At 53.9% G+C, this 18,146-nt stretch overlaps 1 protein-coding gene across 1 annotated transcript in view; it reads right to left on the minus strand.

The window, feature by feature from the left end:
* SHC4 (SHC adaptor protein 4) overlaps positions 1-18,146 on the minus strand; it is a 316,130-nt gene that overhangs the window by 119,818 nt on the left and 178,166 nt on the right. The window contains exons 4-6 of the mRNA XM_085644213.1: positions 17,561-17,680; positions 6,030-6,083; positions 719-770 (exon numbers count right to left, since the gene is read on the minus strand). Of these exons, the coding sequence (XP_085500339.1) occupies positions 719-770; positions 6,030-6,083; positions 17,561-17,680 (226 nt within the window). The remainder of the gene's footprint in view (positions 1-718; positions 771-6,029; positions 6,084-17,560; positions 17,681-18,146) is intronic.

Below are 18,146 nucleotides of genomic sequence, written 5' to 3' on the forward strand. Positions count from 1 at the left end.
ATAGGGGGCAGACTGAGGGTCTCAGATACGCTACAGTAGGACAGAGTTGTATTGATAAGGGTAGGGCAGTATTTGGGGGGATGGTGAGTCAGGTGCGGGCGTATCCGTCCCTCTGGGGAGGGAGGAGGGGAGCACATGGGAGGGGAAGACGGAGTTCCGGGCTTCGGAGCAGGACAAAGAGCCTTCATTTGGAGATGCTCAGTAGGGTGAGAGAGAGAGCCTGGGGGAATGCAAGCGGGACAGTGGATGAAAGAAGGAGGTAGGTGTATGGGGAATTGGTAGGGGAACGTTTGGTACATCTGGTGAGTTGTTTATGGGAAAGGGATTGCCTAGAGCTGATGTATTAACAAAGTTGATAATATGTTAAAGTTGGGTTTAAGTTTAAGAGGCATGAATACACATTTGTACTAATAAAGTGGCCTTTTGCGCTTCAAGTTGGTGTGTTGTGTGATTATTTCACGATGGATAGGGCCTAATTACCTTTAAAATGTTGCATTGACCGCTCACGTTGTGGTGCGTATGCTGCCCATGAAACTGGGTTATGAGAACACTTCCCAGGTCCAAGAGCTGGGAAAGATGTGAAGATACAACCACACACCGTGCGCAGCTATAAAGGTGGGTGATGAACTGAGGGTCTGTTGGGGGTTCACTCTGCTTCAATAAGACAAGAAAGTCGACTTGCAATGCATGATGTAATATCCATCTTGGTCTGTCCTACCTCTTTGATTGACGGGATCCTTCGCTACATATGCAACGTAGTCTGTTGTATCCTGAAAGAGAGGTCATTTGAAGTGAATCATAAAGTGCTTACAAAGCAACTCTGGGATTATGGTGTCTAATACAATGCATGCACATTTAAGACAAATCTTTATTTTTCGTAAAGTCCAATATCTAACATCTATCTACCGTTAAATCTCATCCGTAGGTTTTGATTACTTGTGTTCATGCACGTTTATAAAATATACCAACACTTCAAAGTCTACCACAGTATAGAGCAGACACGTCACAGAGCCAATCAGAAACGTATTTATGTCAGAGGATACATAGGGTCTATCTGAAACGTGAATCCCTGCTGAAAACACAACCACCCTGAATCATGTGCCAGGAGAAAGGATACCAGCGTGCAAACCGTGCGGGTGGTGAAATGCTCATCTCAGCTCCTAGGCTTGTCTATGTCCCACCACAGTCACTTTAATGGGAAATGAAATGTAAGATTGCAGGTATCACTCGCTGGTGCCAGACTGCTGACTCCATAGGTCCCGGAGCTGCTCATATATGCCTCGATATATGCCAGCTGCTGTCAATAAAATGTGGATACTGCGAAATATGCCCCCGTATTTAATAGTAGCACCAATGGGCAGCTTGAATACAGGAGAAAGCTGGCACCATGCTGCTAGGGTGCCACTAGAAATGCAGGCCTTCTGCTCAAAATGACACAATGCATCGTGGTGCTGCTCAGTAAGCCAAATTATTGCGAGGTATGGCAGTGCACTGTCAGATATGTTAAGGGGGTTGCACTATGCCAGGGTGCTGCTCAATGTGTCAGTAATGAGTGCTGCTAAATGTGCCAATGTGATGCTAGCAACATCGAGTTACTGCTCAATATGCTTGGAGGCTGCTCACTTGGCTCTTAACTAAGCAAGGGGGCAGCTCGTTGCTGCTGAATACGTCAAGGCTTTGCTCGGTTTGCCAGAGGTGTTCATGGTGTGCTATGCAGTACCGCAGCGGGCTGCTTAGAGTGCGAGATTGAGGGTTAGCGTAATAAAGTACCATGGGGCTGCTGAACATGCTATGATACTGATCCTCGTGGCAGGGGTAATGTCCCAGTGCTGCCTACTGCCAATGGGCCACGGATGTCATTCAGTCTGCCAAAGGTACTTCTCAGTGAGCCAAAAGCACTGCGTAGTGTGAACGGTGGGTACCTCAATACGCTGTGGCAGAGTGCTGCTCGGGTTGTCAGTGGTGCAGCCTAGTGGGCTTGGTGGGATGCTCTATTCCAGAGTGCTGTTTCATTTCATGATAGTGTGCTGCTCAGAATGCCAGAGTGTTGTTCAGTGTGTACTGTGTTGCCAGTGGCATACTACTGTTGCCTGCTTTCTCCCTGGTCACCCCATTGGTCACAGCTTTGTAGAGACAGAAAGAGGCTTGGAAACGTTCTAAAAGACAGTGGTGATATAGACATTCACATCCCATGAGCACGCACTCCCCAGAATAGTACACTTTTTTACATGTCTGTTACGTAAGACTATGTAGGTATTTGGGTCTGTACTTGTAATAAAATAATGCACCCAAAATCCAGAGCATTCCCACACAAATTGCCTCTCCTCGACCTGTACCTCGTTCTAGTCCATTGCAAATGTCGCTACCTATTTAGAACACTGATACCTTTCCCAAACGCTAACAAGGTCTTCTTGGGTGTGGGACAAGAGCCTCTCTGCTCCACTCTGCTACCTGTCAGTCTTTCAGATGGCTCTGTCTACAGCATGTTCATCAACTTCTTACTCCACACCACATTTTAAGGAGCATTATCTCAACATACAGATTATCAGAACTAGCACTCAGTGCAGAAAGGGTACTTTTCAAATTTCTCAGTCTAGTTTTCAAGCGCATCCATGACTTTGCCACTATTTGGCACTCCCATGCCATCTTAGGTCTGTCTGTGAGGTCCCTTTCAAATCCAGTCCCCACACCGTCTAAACCTCCTCAGCTATACCAATATTCAGATCATTCCTCATCTGCGCCCGACACTGTTGGAACCCACTCAGCTTGGGATTGGCATTGCTATTACTAGCATTCACAGCGCCTAGGGAACAATACAGCACTACCTACTTCAAGAAGGTTATCAATGATCAAATACATCTTCAAAATAAACTTTTAATCTGTACCAATATTTAAATGGATCAATTAAAACATTAACTGAAGTTGTATTCCACCCTATCACCACAGACAATACCTACGGGCTGTAGGTGTCAATGTACAGTTGATTTCGTGTGTCACACTTGTGAAAGCAATATTTCATGCATTACGCAAAAACCTACACAAACAACCAAATGTCCATCACCTTCAGGAACCTGGCACATCCCCATTCATTCAAGGGTATTTGCCACTACTCATCCTTGGCACTGGCCCCACCCATCAATGTGCCAAGGGTCCAATTAATCAGCATCCAAGGCATCTATCTTTACTTAACCAGGGTATAGGTTGTACCCAAGCACTCCCTACCTACCCAGAGCTTAGCCCCCCACCAACCCACCAAACCGGTCCCTACTTATAAAGCATACTGGGCCATGATAATTCAAAGTGAATCCATGTCAACAGTTACCAGCCATCCATGGCACACATTCCTAACTCCTGGGCACAACTCCTTGCCATATCATTTACAGGTCCTCACCGATCAAAGTCACTGGCCATTGCCTACCTAGCGCACTCATTCAAGCCTATGTGAGGGAGAGGTGCTTATCCTAGGAGGGCGCATGCACCTACCATTACATTGCATTGGCCTTTCCCATTTAGATCACAGTCTTATACATAGATGGCACGGGTCCCAAGCATCCAGGAAATATGCTTTTCTCGATTGCAGTCTCTAATCAGGCTCAGGAGGTGATGAGCAAGGAAACACTGTCATCCTGTGCTCAGCAGCTAACGATTTTTCATGTATCTCCTATAAGCTTTCATGCTGTGTTTAGCATCCAGAAAACAAGCAGCTAGAAGGCAACCACAGCCTAATCCAGGACAACTCAACGTTGCAATGGAGGAGGCCATGTTGAACATAACACTGGCCATCCACAAATATCTGCTGATACATCTACAGGTACTTCTCTATCACTGGGGCCTGCATTTAGCCATCCAAGACATGTCCCTGTAAGGGGACTAAAGGAATTAGACCTTGTCTGCACCTTCTACTTTCCCTGTGGAAGACAGGACTTTATATGGTGGTAAAGGAAGCTGGCCGGGCATGGCGCCTCACACAGGCTAGAGGCCTCTATGCATCCACAGCGTGCACCATATATTCCACCATGATCCTCCTGCTGCTCAACCCTTTCTGTATGTCACAATTCTATCTAGCACCCAAACACCACCACTATAAAGAATAGGGCACAGGTGGTGTAGTATGGGCAGAGCTTCCTCCCGTGCTTCTCTTGCCCCCTCACATTTGCAATGAGTTAATAACTGCCATGTTACATGTTTGTGTAGGAAAATCATTTACCTGTTATTACGACTTAATAATGCACCTACCCTACTGATCCATGGTTCACTCCGGGCCTCGTTCTCTACGTACTGAAGTCACAGATCCCCTTCTCATTGCAGCAAGAGTCCTACTCATCCATGGTACACATCACTTGTGATTCTGACCAATATCTGAACCCATCCAACAAACAGGTCCTTAACTAACCAGGGCAGCAGCATCTGCTTATTGGACATACAGGTACCCATCCATCCAAGTTACGGTTCCTTGGTCTTTACAGTGCTAAAGACAACCTGCCAACTGGAATGGCCATAAGCAGGAGGAATATTCTGTGCAGACAATGCTCCCACCTGGTCCTGCCACTAACCTTTGGCTAGCCGAATGCAGGTTGCAAACTGCATCTTTTATTGAGTACTCTGAAGTTGCCTTGGACCAGCAGGTAAACAATGTACACAATTCACAAACACATAAGGACAGAAACATGCATTATACCAAATTATAAACCCTGTAAATTGTATTGTGAATATTCAGATGCTGACATTTATTAAGTTTCATAGATCTGCACGGCAAATACCCAGGCTTCGAAGAGTGGTCCGCGCCTGTGGTGGATGTGGGAGATTACGTTGAGGCAACGAAAGTCGACATATTATTACAGGGCAGGTTGAGAACATGATTATAATTTAGGAGCTTCAGCATTTGCTCCGGACATAGAACAATTCTTTTTGTGGTCTGGAATTTTAACAGCAAGGTTCATCCCTGAGTTGTTTTAAGCTCTGCAGGCATTTGGTTCTCTTCCCGAGAGTTCCTCCATTTGCACTCTGGGGGGATGCTACGATTGCAATGAAACCCTTCTGCGGGGTCTCAGTCAATCTGACAATAATAATGACCAGATTGATGAGTCCTCTTGCTTCAGAAGGAAGGACAGTATTCTTGTTTTCTTTCTCATTGCTACAGATATAGAATTATCTATGTATTTAGATGAACCGGTGCAAAACACAAGACCTGCTTTCATGAAGGCAAAGGGTTTTGGGACCCTCCTCTACACGCGTTCAATGAGATCTCAAAGTCATCGGTCAACCACTGTTTGGATACCTCTGGAGCACCTACCTGTCCTTTTTCTCTAAATTAAATCCCACTTCTGCGGCTCAAATGAACTTCTTCCAGGCTTTTCTTCTTATGCGGAATCACAGATAGGCGGAGCCAACGCCCGCAGAGCTCTCAATGGGTAAATTACAATGTATGTGCTGGGGAAGGTGGTGCAGGCCTCGCATGTGTGCTTCTGGAAAGGTTTTGGCAGAGCACAATGTACTGTAGGTTGCAATGGTTTCTGTAGGGTTGATGGGCCTTGAATCTAAGACTGGACGATGCTAAGAGACCCTACTCGGCACAATACCCTACTGTGCGTCAACGAGCCATGCTGGATAACAGAGCACGGATTGATCACCACATAGCTAGTAATCCCATCGCTGCATATGCAATGCTTGGATCTTTTGCAGAGGACACCCCTTGTGAGCTCTTCAAGCGCCCCATAAAAATGAAGGGTGAAAACATTTTGTTCATAACGCAGAAAGGGTGGCATTGTTCCTCTCGCGCCACCCCGACCCTTGGACCTGCTCGCCAGCCCTGAACCCGGCTCTCTTTCATGGCACATACAATAGTATTTTTGTTCTTTTTTACTCTGTGATAAAATGTCTGGCCACGCTGTGCAAGAGCTGTGAAGTAGCCAGTGAGTGCAAGGGAAACGTTAAACACAAAAGAAGGCTGGCGCACGGGCTGTTATCATTTCCTCTCCACATACGAAGCCATATCTGGTCGAATGTGAACTTGTCAACAGGGTACTTACCGGATCTCCCCCCGACGCGAAGGAAATCGACTGCATGTGATGGTTCGCGATGATCTGCAATATAAGACGTCATTTGGTCAGGTTATAAACAAGGGACATGAGAGATGCACACTTTTCGCAAGAATGAAAGTCTCTCACATAATCACAAACAGAAGACGAACGAATGAACGACTGCACGTGAGCACTGCCCCACCCCAGATAGGATGCACGTGAGCACTGCACCACCCCAGATAGGATCCACGTGAGCGATGCACCCGCCACCACCCCAGATAGGATGCTCGTGAGCACTGCACCGCCCCAGATAGGATGCACGTGAGCGCTGCACCCGCCACCACCCCAGATAGAATGCTCGTGAGCACTGCCCCACCCCAGATAGGATGCACGTGAGCGCTGCACCCGCCACCACCCCAGATAGGATTCTCGTGAGCACTGCCCCACCCCAGATAGGATCCACGTGAGCGCTGCACCCGCCACCACCCCAGATAGGATGCACGTGAGCACTGCCCCACCCCAGATAGGATGCTCGTGAGCACTGCCCCACCCCAGATAGGATGTTCGTGAGCACTGCCCCACCCCAGATAGGATGCACGTGAGCGCTGCCCCACCCATATAGGATGCACGTGAGCCCTGCCCCACCCCAGATAGGATCCACGTAAGCGCTGCACCCGCCACCACCCCAGATAGGATGCACGTGAGCATCCACGTGAGCGCTGCACCCGCCACCACCCCAGATAGGATCCACGTGAGCGCTGCACCCGCCACCACCCCAGATAGGATGCACGTGAGCACTGCACCACCCCAGATAGGATCCACGTGAGCACTGCCCCACCCCAGCTAGGATGCACGTGAGCGCTGCACCCACCACCACCCTAGATAGGATGCTCGTGAGCACTGCCCCACCCCACATAGGATCCACGTGAGCACTGCACCCGCCACCACCCCAGATAGGATGCACGTGAGCACTGCACCACCCCAGATAGGATCCACGTGAGCGCTGCACCCGCCACCACCCCAGATAGGATGCTCTTGAGCACTGCCCCATGCCAGATAGGATGCACATGAGTGCTGCACCCGCCACCACCCCAGATAGGATGCACGTGAGCACTGCACCACCCCAGATAGGATCCACGTGAGCGCTGCACCCGCCACCACCCCAGATAGGATGCACGTGAGCACTGCACCACCACAGATAGGATCCACGTGAGCGCTGCACCCGCCACCACCCCAGATAGGATGCACGTGAGCACTGCACCACCCCAGATAGGATCCACGTGAGCGCTGCACCCGCCACCACCCCAGATAGGATGCACGTGAGCGCTGCACCACCGCAGATAGGATCCACGTGAGCGCTGCATCGGCCACCACCCCAGATAGGATGCTCGTGAGCACTGCCCCACCCCAGATAGGATGCACGTGAGCACTGCCCCACCCCAGATAGGATACACGTGAGCACTGCACCACCCCAGATAGGATGCATGTGAGCACTGCCCCACCCCAGATAGGATGCACGTGAGCACTGCCCCACCCCAGATAGGATCCACGTGAGCAATGCACCCGCCACCACCCCAGATAGGATGCTCGTGAGCACTGCACCGCCCCAGATAGGATGCACGTGAGCGCTGCACCCGCCACCACCCCAGATAGGATACTCGTAAGCACTGCCCCACCCCACATAGGATGCACGTCAGCGCTGCACCCGCCACCACCCCAGATAGGATGCTCGTGAGCACTGCCCGACCCCAGATAGGATCCACGTGAGCGCTGCACCCGCCACCACCCCAGATAGGATGCACGTGAGCACTGCCTCACCCCAGATAGGATGCTCGTGAGCACTGCCCCACCCCAGATAGGATGCTCGTGAGCTCTGCCCCACCCCAGATAGGATGCACGTGAGCGCTGCCCCACCCCAGATAGGATGCACGTGAGCACTGCCCCACCCCAGATAGGATCCACGTGAGCGCTGCACCCGCCACCACCCCAGATAGGATGCACGTGAGCACTGCACCACCCCAGATAGGATCCACGTGAGCGCTGCACCCGCCACCACCCCAGATAGGATCCACGTGAGCGCTGCACCCGCCACCACCCCAGATAGGATGCACGTGAGCACTGCACCACCCCAGATAGGATCCACGTGAGCACTGCCCCACCCCAGATAGGATGCTCGTGAGCACTGCCCCACCCCAGATAGGATGTTCGTGAGCACTGCCCCACCCCAGATAGGATGCACGTGAGCGCTGCCCCACCCATATAGGATGCACATGAGCACTGCCCCACCCCAGATAGGATCCACGTAAGCGCTGCACCCGCCACCACCACAGATAGGATGCACGTGAGCATCCACGTGAGCGCTGCACCCGCCACCACCCCAGATAGGATCCACGTGAGCGCTGCACCCGCCACCAGCCCAGATAGGATGCACGTGAGCACTGCACCACCCCAGATAGGATGCTCGTCGGCACTGCCCGACCCCAGATAGGATCCACGTGAGCGCTGCACCCACCACCACCCCAGATAGGATGCACGTGAGCACTGCCCCACCCCAGATAGGATGCTCGTGAGCACTGCCCCACCCCAGATAGGATGCTCGTGAGCTCTGCCCCACCCCAGATATGATCCACGTGAGCGCTGCCCCACCCCAGATAGGATGCACGTGAGCACTGCCCCACCCCAGATAGGATGCACGTGAGCGCTGCACCCGCCACCACCCCAGATAGGATGCACGTGAGCACTGCACCACCCCAGATAGGATCCACGTGAGCGCTGCACCCACCACCACCCCAGATAGGATCCACATGATCGCTGCACCCGCCACCACCCCAGATAGGATGCACGTGAGCACTGCACCACCCCAGATAGGATCCACGTGAGCACTGCCCCACCCCAGATAGGATGCACGTGAGCACTGCACCCACCACCACTCTATGTAGGATGCTCGTGAGCACTGCTCCACCCCAGATAGGATCCACGTGAGCGCTGCACCCGCCACCACCCTAGATAGGATGCACGTGAGCACTGCACCACCCCAGATAGGATCCAGGTGAGCGCTGCCCCGCCACCACCCCAGATAGGATGCTCTTGAGCACTGCCCCATGCCAGACAGGATGCACATGAGTGCTGCACCCGCCACCACCCCAGATAGGATGCACGTGAGCACTGCACCACCCCAGATAGGATCCACGTGAGCGCTGCACCCACCACCACCCCAGATAGGATGCACGTGAGCACTGCACCACCACAGATAGGATCAACGCGAGCGCTGCACCCGCCACCACCCCAGATAGGATGCACGTGAGCACTGCACCACCCCAGATAGGATCCACGTGAGCGCTGCACCCGCCACCACCCCAGATAGGATGCACGTGAGCGCTGCACCACCGCAGATAGGATCCTTGTGAGCGCTGCATCCGCCACCACCCCAGATAGGATGCTCGTGAGCACTGCCCAACACCAGATAGGATGCACGTGAGCACTGCCCCACCCCAGATAGGATACACGTGAGCACTGCACCACCCCAGATAGGATGCATGTGAGCACTGCCCCACCCCAGATAGGATGCACGTGAGCACTGCCCCACCCCAGATAGGATCCACGTGAGCACTGCACCCGCCACCACCCCAGATAGGATGCTCGTGAGCACTGCACCACCCCAGATAGGATGCACGTGAGCGCTGCACCCGCCACCACCGCAGATAGGATGCTCGTGAGCACTGCCCCACCCCAGATAGGATACACGTGAGCACTGCACCACCCCAGATAGGATGCATGTGAGCACTGCCCCACCCCAGATAGGATGCACGTGAGCACTGCCCCACCCCAGATAGGATCCACGTGAGCACTGCACCTGCCACCACCCCAGATAGGATGCTCGTGAGCACTGCACCACCCCAGATAGGATCCACGTGAGCGCTGCACCCGCCACCACCCCAGATAGGATGCTCTTGAGCACTGCCCCATGCCAGATAGGATGCACATGAGTGCTGCACCCGCCACCACCCCAGATAGGATGCACGTGAGCACTGCACCACCCCAGATAGGATCCACGTGAGCGCTGCACCCGCCACCACCCCAGATAGGATGCACGTGAGCACTGCACCACCACAGATAGGATCCACGTGAGCGCTGCACCCGCCACCACCCCAGATAGGATGCTCGTGAGCACTGCTCCACCCCAGATAGGATCCACGTGAGCGCTGCACCCGCCACCACCCTAGATAGGATGCACGTGAGCACTGCACCACCCCAGATAGGATCCAGGTGAGCGCTGCCCCGCCACCACCCCAGATAGGATGCTCTTGAGCACTGCCCCATGCCAGACAGGATGCACATGAGTGCTGCACCCGCCACCACCCCAGATAGGATGCACGTGAGCACTGCACCACCCCAGATAGGATCCACGTGAGCGCTGCACCCACCACCACCCCAGATAGGATGCACGTGAGCACTGCACCACCACAGATAGGATCAACGCGAGCGCTGCACCCGCCACCACCCCAGATAGGATGCACGTGAGCACTGCACCACCCCAGATAGGATCCACGTGAGTGCTGCACCCGCCACCACCCCAGATAGGATGCACGTGAGCGCTGCACCACCGCAGATAGGATCCTTGTGAGCGCTGCATCCGCCACCACCCCAGATAGGATGCTCGTGAGCACTGCCCAACACCAGATAGGATGCACGTGAGCACTGCCCCACCCCAGATAGGATACACGTGAGCACTGCACCACCCCAGATAGGATCCAGGTGAGCGCTGCCCCGCCACCACCCCAGATAGGATGCTCTTGAGCACTGCTCCACCCCAGATAGGATCCACGTGAGCGCTGCACCCGCCACCACCCTAGATAGGATGCACGTGAGCACTGCACCACCCCAGATAGGATCCTTGTGAGCGCTGCATCCGCCACCACCCCAGATAGGATGCTCGTGAGCACTGCCCAACACCAGATAGGATGCACGTGAGCACTGCCCCACCCCAGATAGGATACACGTGAGCACTGCACCACCCCAGATAGGATCCACGTGAGCGCTGCACCCGCCACCACCCCAGATAGGATGCACGTGAGCACTGCACCACCACAGATAGGATCCACGTGAGCGCTGCACCCGCCACCACCCCAGATAGGATGCTCGTGAGCACTGCTCCACCCCAGATAGGATCCACGTGAGCGCTGCACCCGCCACCACCCTAGATAGGATGCACGTGAGCACTGCACCACCCCAGATAGGATCCAGGTGAGCGCTGCCCCGCCACCACCCCAGATAGGATGCTCTTGAGCACTGCCCCATGCCAGACAGGATGCACATGAGTGCTGCACCCGCCACCACCCCAGATAGGATGCACGTGAGCACTGCACCACCCCAGATAGGATCCACGTGAGCGCTGCACCCACCACCACCCCAGATAGGATGCACGTGAGCACTGCACCACCACAGATAGGATCAACGCGAGCGCTGCACCCGCCACCACCCCAGATAGGATGCACGTGAGCACTGCACCACCCCAGATAGGATCCACGTGAGTGCTGCACCCGCCACCACCCCAGATAGGATGCACGTGAGCGCTGCACCACCGCAGATAGGATCCTTGTGAGCGCTGCATCCGCCACCACCCCAGATAGGATGCTCGTGAGCACTGCCCAACACCAGATAGGATGCACGTGAGCACTGCCCCACCCCAGATAGGATACACGTGAGCACTGCACCACCCCAGATAGGATGCATGTGAGCACTGCCCCACCCCAGATAGGATGCACGTGAGCACTGCCCCACCCCAGATAGGATCCACGTGAGCACTGCACCCGCCACCACCCCAGATAGGATGCTCGTGAGCACTGCACCACCCCAGATAGGATGCACGTGAGCGCTGCACCCGCCACCACCGCAGATAGGATGCTCGTGAGCACTGCCCCACCCCAGATAGGATACACGTGAGCACTGCACCACCCCAGATAGGATGCATGTGAGCACTGCCCCACCCCAGATAGGATGCACGTGAGCACTGCCCCACCCCAGATAGGATCCACGTGAGCACTGCACCCGCCACCACCCCAGATAGGATGCTCGTGAGCACTGCACCACCCCAGATAGGATCCACGTGAGCGCTGCACCCGCCACCACCCCAGATAGGATGCTCTTGAGCACTGCCCCATGCCAGATAGGATGCACATGAGTGCTGCACCCGCCACCACCCCAGATAGGATGCACGTGAGCACTGCACCACCCCAGATAGGATCCACGTGAGCGCTGCACCCGCCACCACCCCAGATAGGATGCACGTGAGCACTGCACCACCACAGATAGGATCCACGTGAGCGCTGCACCCGCCACCACCCCAGATAGGATGCACGTGAGCACTGCACCACCCCAGATAGGATCAACGTGAGCGCTGCACCCGCCACCACCCCAGATAGGATGCACGTGAGCGCTGCACCACCGCAGATAGGATCCACGTGAGCGCTGCATCGGCCACCACCCCAGATAGGATGCTCGTGAGCACTGCCCCACCCCAGATAGGATGCACGTGAGCACTGCCCCACCCCAGATAGGATACACGTGAGCACTGCACCACCCCAGATAGGATGCATGTGAGCACTGCCCCACCCCAGATAGGATGCACGTGAGCACTGCCCCACCCCAGATAGGATCCACGTGAGCAATGCACCCGCCACCACCCCAGATAGGATGCTCGTGAGCACTGCACCGCCCCAGATAGGATGCACGTGAGCGCTGCACCCGCCACCACCCCAGATAGGATACTCGTGAGCACTGCCCCACCCCAGATAGGATGCACGTCAGCGCTGCACCCGCCACCACCCCAGATAGGATGCTCGTGAGCACTGCCCGACCCCAGATAGGATCCACGTTAGCGCTGCACCCGCCACCACCCCAGATAGGATGCACGTGAGCACTACCCCACCCCAGATAGGATGCTCGTGAGCTCTGCCCCACCCCAGATAGGATGCTCGTGAGCTCTGCCCCACCCCAGATAGGATCCACGTGAGCGCTGCCCCACCCCAGATAGGATCCACGTGAGCGCTGCACCCGCCACCACCCCAGATAGGATGCACGTGAGCACTGCACCACCCCAGATAGGATCCACGTGAGCGCTGCACCCGCCACCACCCCAGATAGGATCCACGTGAGCGCTGCACCCGCCACCACCCCGGATAGGATGCACGTGAGCACTGCACCACCCCAGATAGGATCCACGTGAGCACTGCCCCACCCCAGATAGGATGCTCGTGAGCACTGCCCCACCCCAGATAGGATGTTCGTGAGCACTGCCCCACCCCAGATAGGATGCACGTGAGCGCTGCCCCACCCATATAGGATGCACATGAGCACTGCCCCACCCCAGATAGGATCCACGTAAGCGCTGCACCCGCCACCACCCCAGATAGGATGCACGTGAGCATCCACGTGAGCGCTGCACCCGCCACCACCCCAGATAGGATCCACGTGAGCGCTGCACCCGCCACCACCCCAGATAGGATGCACGTGAGCACTGCACCACCCCAGATAGGATGCTCGTGAGCACTGCCCGACCCCAGATAGGATCCACGTGAGCGCTGCACCCGCCACCACCCCAGATAGGATGCACCTGAGCACTGCCCCACCCCAGATAGGATGCTCGTGAGCACTGCCCCACCCCAGATAGGATGCTCGTGAGCTCTGCCCCACCCCAGATAGGATCCACGTGAGCGCTGCCCCACCCCAGATAGGATGCACGTGAGCACTGCCCCACCCCAGATAGGATCCACGTGAGCGCTGCACCCGCCACCACCCCAGATAGGATGCACGTGAGCACTGCACCACCCCAGATAGGATCCACGTGAGCGCTGCACCCACCACCACCCCAGATAGGATGCACGTGAGCACTGCACCACCCCAGATAGGATCCACGTGAGCACTGCCCCACCCCAGATAGGATACACGTGAGCACTGCACCACCCCAGATAGGATGCATGTGAGCACTGCCCCACCCCAGATAGGATGCACATGAGCACTGCCCCACCCCAGATAGGATCCACGTGAGCACTGCACCCGCCACCACCCCAGATAGGATGCTCGTGAGCACTGCACCACCCCAGATAGGATGCAAATGAGCGCTGCACCCGCCACCACCCCAGATAGGATGCTCGTGAGCACTGCCCCACCCCAGATAGGATGCACGTCAGCGCTGCACCCACCACCACCCCAGATAGGATGCTCGTGAGCACTGCCCCACCCCAGATAGGATCCACGTGAGCGCTGCACCCGCCACCACCCCAGATAGGATGCACGTGAGCACTGCCCCACCCCAGATAGGATGCTCGTGAGCACTGCTCCACCCCAGATAGGATGCTCGTGAGCTCTGCCCCACCCCAGATAGGATCCACGTGAGCGCTGCCCCACCCCAGATAGGATGCACGTGAGCACTACCCCACCCCAGATAGGATCCACGTGAGCGCTGCACCCGCCACCACCCCAGATAGGATGCACATGAGCACTGCACCACCCCAGATAGGATCCACGTGAGCGCTGCACCCGCCACCACCCCAGATAGGATCCACGTGAGCGCTGCACCCGCCACCACCCCAGATAGGATGCACGTGAGCACGGCACCACCCCAGATAGGATCCACGTGAGCACTGCCCCACCCCAGATAGGATGCACGTGAGCGCTGCACCCACCACCACCCCAGATAGGATGCTCGTGAGCACTGCCCCACCCCAAATAGGATGCACGTGAGCGCTGCACCCGCCACCACCCCAGATAGAATCCACGTAAGCGCTGCACCCGCCACCTCCCCAGATAGGATGCACGTGAGCACTGCACCACCCCAGATAGGATGCAGGTGAGCGCTGCACCCACCACCACCCCAGAAAGGATGCTCGTGAGCACTGCCCCACCCCAGATAGGATGCACGTGAGCACTGCCCCACCCCATATAGGATGCACGCGAGCACTGCACCACCCCAGATAGGATTCACGGGAGCGCTGCACCCGCCACCACCCCTGATAGGATGCACATGCGCACGGCACCGCCCCGGATAGGATGTATTTGCCTGTATAGGTCGAGCCAGGAACCATCATGGACACAGTCATAAGCTGATGACCCTGTACTGGTTCCAGAGTCATTAACTGATGCTCTGCTCTGCAGGTTGAAGCTCAGTGATAACATTTTACAGCTCATTCCCAAAGAACAGGCGTCCACTTGGCAAACCACATGATAATTTCAAAGCAGCCAAATAGGGGCCTACTTTAGTGCTTCTCCAAAATTGCGCACACTGCCAGCTGACTTTTTCTAGGCACTGATAACGTATGGACCAGACCTGCTGTCAGCTGTCCCTTACTCATGCATCCTCAAAAATGAGGGTAAAGACGGCCTTGGGCAGCTGACAACTGTGAAGAGAGCAGCAGTGCAGCTTTCCCTCGTGTCATGCCAGGCTGAGGGAGGTGCCATGCCAGAGCAATCAGGGCACTGGGTGTAATTAGCTGCTCTGGGTGCCAGGATTTATGTTTTTCACATATGGAGAACCAATATCCTCACACCATTGGAAAAGGAAGAGAGAAAGAAATACCTCTCCCCATCTTTGGAAAGTCAGGCGGTCTAACAATGACCACCCATGGCCTTTGACAATCAGCGCAGCCTGGCAAACCCCTTTCTTGGACACAGCTTTGCGGCGGGCAAAATATCACCAGGCACGGCCTATAAAATAACACGTCTACCTTTTGGCAAGGTAGAGGGGGCATGAACTAACTCTCCACCCTTGGCTTTTGAAATATTAAGGTTAGGTGGGTGCTACCGAAGACCCCCTGTCATTGTGAAAAGTGTGTGGGGGCAATAATATATTACTGCCTTAAGCCATTTAAACTTTGTATAATGGTGGGCCTGCTGAGGTTCCTGACTTACAGCGAGGTGCCATTAATGTGCATTATCACCTGGGGCTCAAGGACGTATCAGGAAATTAAAGCTTTTTCCTTACACTGGACTGGATCCGATCATTCCTCACCAGAAGAAGCCAAAGGATCAGACACCCACCCTTCCTCTCTGACCCCATGAAAATCACCTGCGGAGTCCCACAGGGTTCATCACTGAGCCCCACCCTCTTCAACATCTACATGGCCCCCCTCGCAGCCATCATCCGACAACACAGCCTCAACATCGTATCCTATGCCGACGACACCCAGCTCATCCTCTCCCTCACCAAAGACCCCGCCACTGCCAAACTCAGCATCCAGAAAGGAATGCAAGACGTCACAGTCTGGATGACCAACAGCTGCATGAAGCTCAACGTTGAGAAGACAGAAGTCCTCGTCCTCGGTACCAGCCCTTCTGCACCTGGTGGCTGACCACCCTCGGAAGCCCACCTACCCCCACTGACCACGCCAAGAACCTCGGCATCGTACTCGACTCATCACTCACCATGAACTGACAGGTCAACGCCGTCACCCCCAGCTGCTTCAAAACCCTCTGCTTCATCCGCAAGACCTTCAAGTGGAACCCCCCGAGTCAAGGAAGACTGTCACCCACACACTCATCACCAGCAGACTGGACTATGGAAACGCACTCTACGCCGGCATCAACAAGTCACTACTCCGCAAACTCCAGACAATACAGAACACCGCCGCCAGACTCGTCCTCGGGTCCCCCGACACAAACACATCAGTCAACACCTACGAAGTCTCCACTGGCTCCCCGTAGAGAAAATCCTCACCAACGCCTACAAATGTCTACACAACAACGGACCCAAATACCTCAACGACAGAATCAACTTCCACATACCCAAAAGAAACCTCCGATCTTCCAACCTCGCACTGGCCGAAACCCCGCACATCCACAGAGCCAGTGCAGACGGAAGATACTTCTCTCACATTGCAGCCAAGACCTGGAACGAGCTACCGGCAGACATCAGGAAGACCCTCAAGACCTGGCTCTTGGGCTAAACAGATCTGTGGACCCCCCTCAGCACCTTGAGACCCTCACAGATGAGTAGAGTGCTTACAATTCCCCCTGATTGATTGACACTGATTCCTACCAACCAAAAATCAATGACATTCATGTAAAAAACAAAAGCAATGTGGAAGTTAATGTGGACTGCGGACAACACGAAACTTAAAAATACATGAAATATATATAGTAATATGAAAACACGCCACAGAATCTACAATACACGAATGACATAATGCTACATCGTTTTTCACTGATTGTTCAATTTCAAATATCAACATCTGTAGAATGTAATTTGTGCCCAAAACTCTTAGTTACCATTATAACAAACATTTTTCATTGTAATAATCACATTTATTGTCGCATTTTCTCAGTTACATTTTTATATAAACATTGTTAACCATGCGTTGGTCTGTGTCGGAAAACACTTATAATGTGCCCCTTTTTCCAGCCACCAGGCTCTGTAACCGCTAGGCCATTTGCAACTTTGAGGCCTTGAAAAAGGAGGCGTTTATATTTAGAAACCATCGAATTTAAAACATTGACATGATAATTGATACTCATCGTTTATTGTTTTAGGTAATGAAAAAATTTACCTGGTGGGTTTCCATCTTCATTAGAGTCAAGCAGCTGGTTGAGACGGTAAGTTTTATGTCCACACCCGAAAACTGTAGATTACTCTTGCCAAGCACAGAATTTAAAAACTTGACTGGAGGCTGTGAAAAGAGATGGGGTATGTGTTATAAGTTGGATAATCATGTACAGTTTACAATATTTGACAGAATATACATTTTGATCATTGTTTTTGAGGTCTGAATAGAGATAGCTTAGAAATCTACCAGCGCTCATGTCATCAACTCCATGTAAATACATTGAAACTGATTTTGGGTCAGTCACTTGGAGTGATTGGTTTGTTTGGGTCAGCCTATTTCAGCCATTGCTTGAAATAAGTGTCATTCATATATTATACAGGCCAGGAGGTCTTTTCATCTCAGCCGTAGCTATTGACTATTAGATGTGTTAGTCCACTTGCTATAGAGTGCTTCTTGTGTTAGTGTTTTGACAGTGAACTGCAATAACGGAATATTTAAATATTTCCATAATTCTATAATTTTGAATCTAAATGCAATTTTGTTCCAAGATGTAATTTTACTACTAAATTGTTTCTTCACTACTGCTGAT

This window comes from Triturus cristatus, chromosome 3_1, assembly GCF_964204655.1.
Source record: "Triturus cristatus chromosome 3_1, aTriCri1.1, whole genome shotgun sequence".
NCBI classification, from domain to species: domain Eukaryota; kingdom Metazoa; phylum Chordata; class Amphibia; order Caudata; family Salamandridae; genus Triturus; species Triturus cristatus.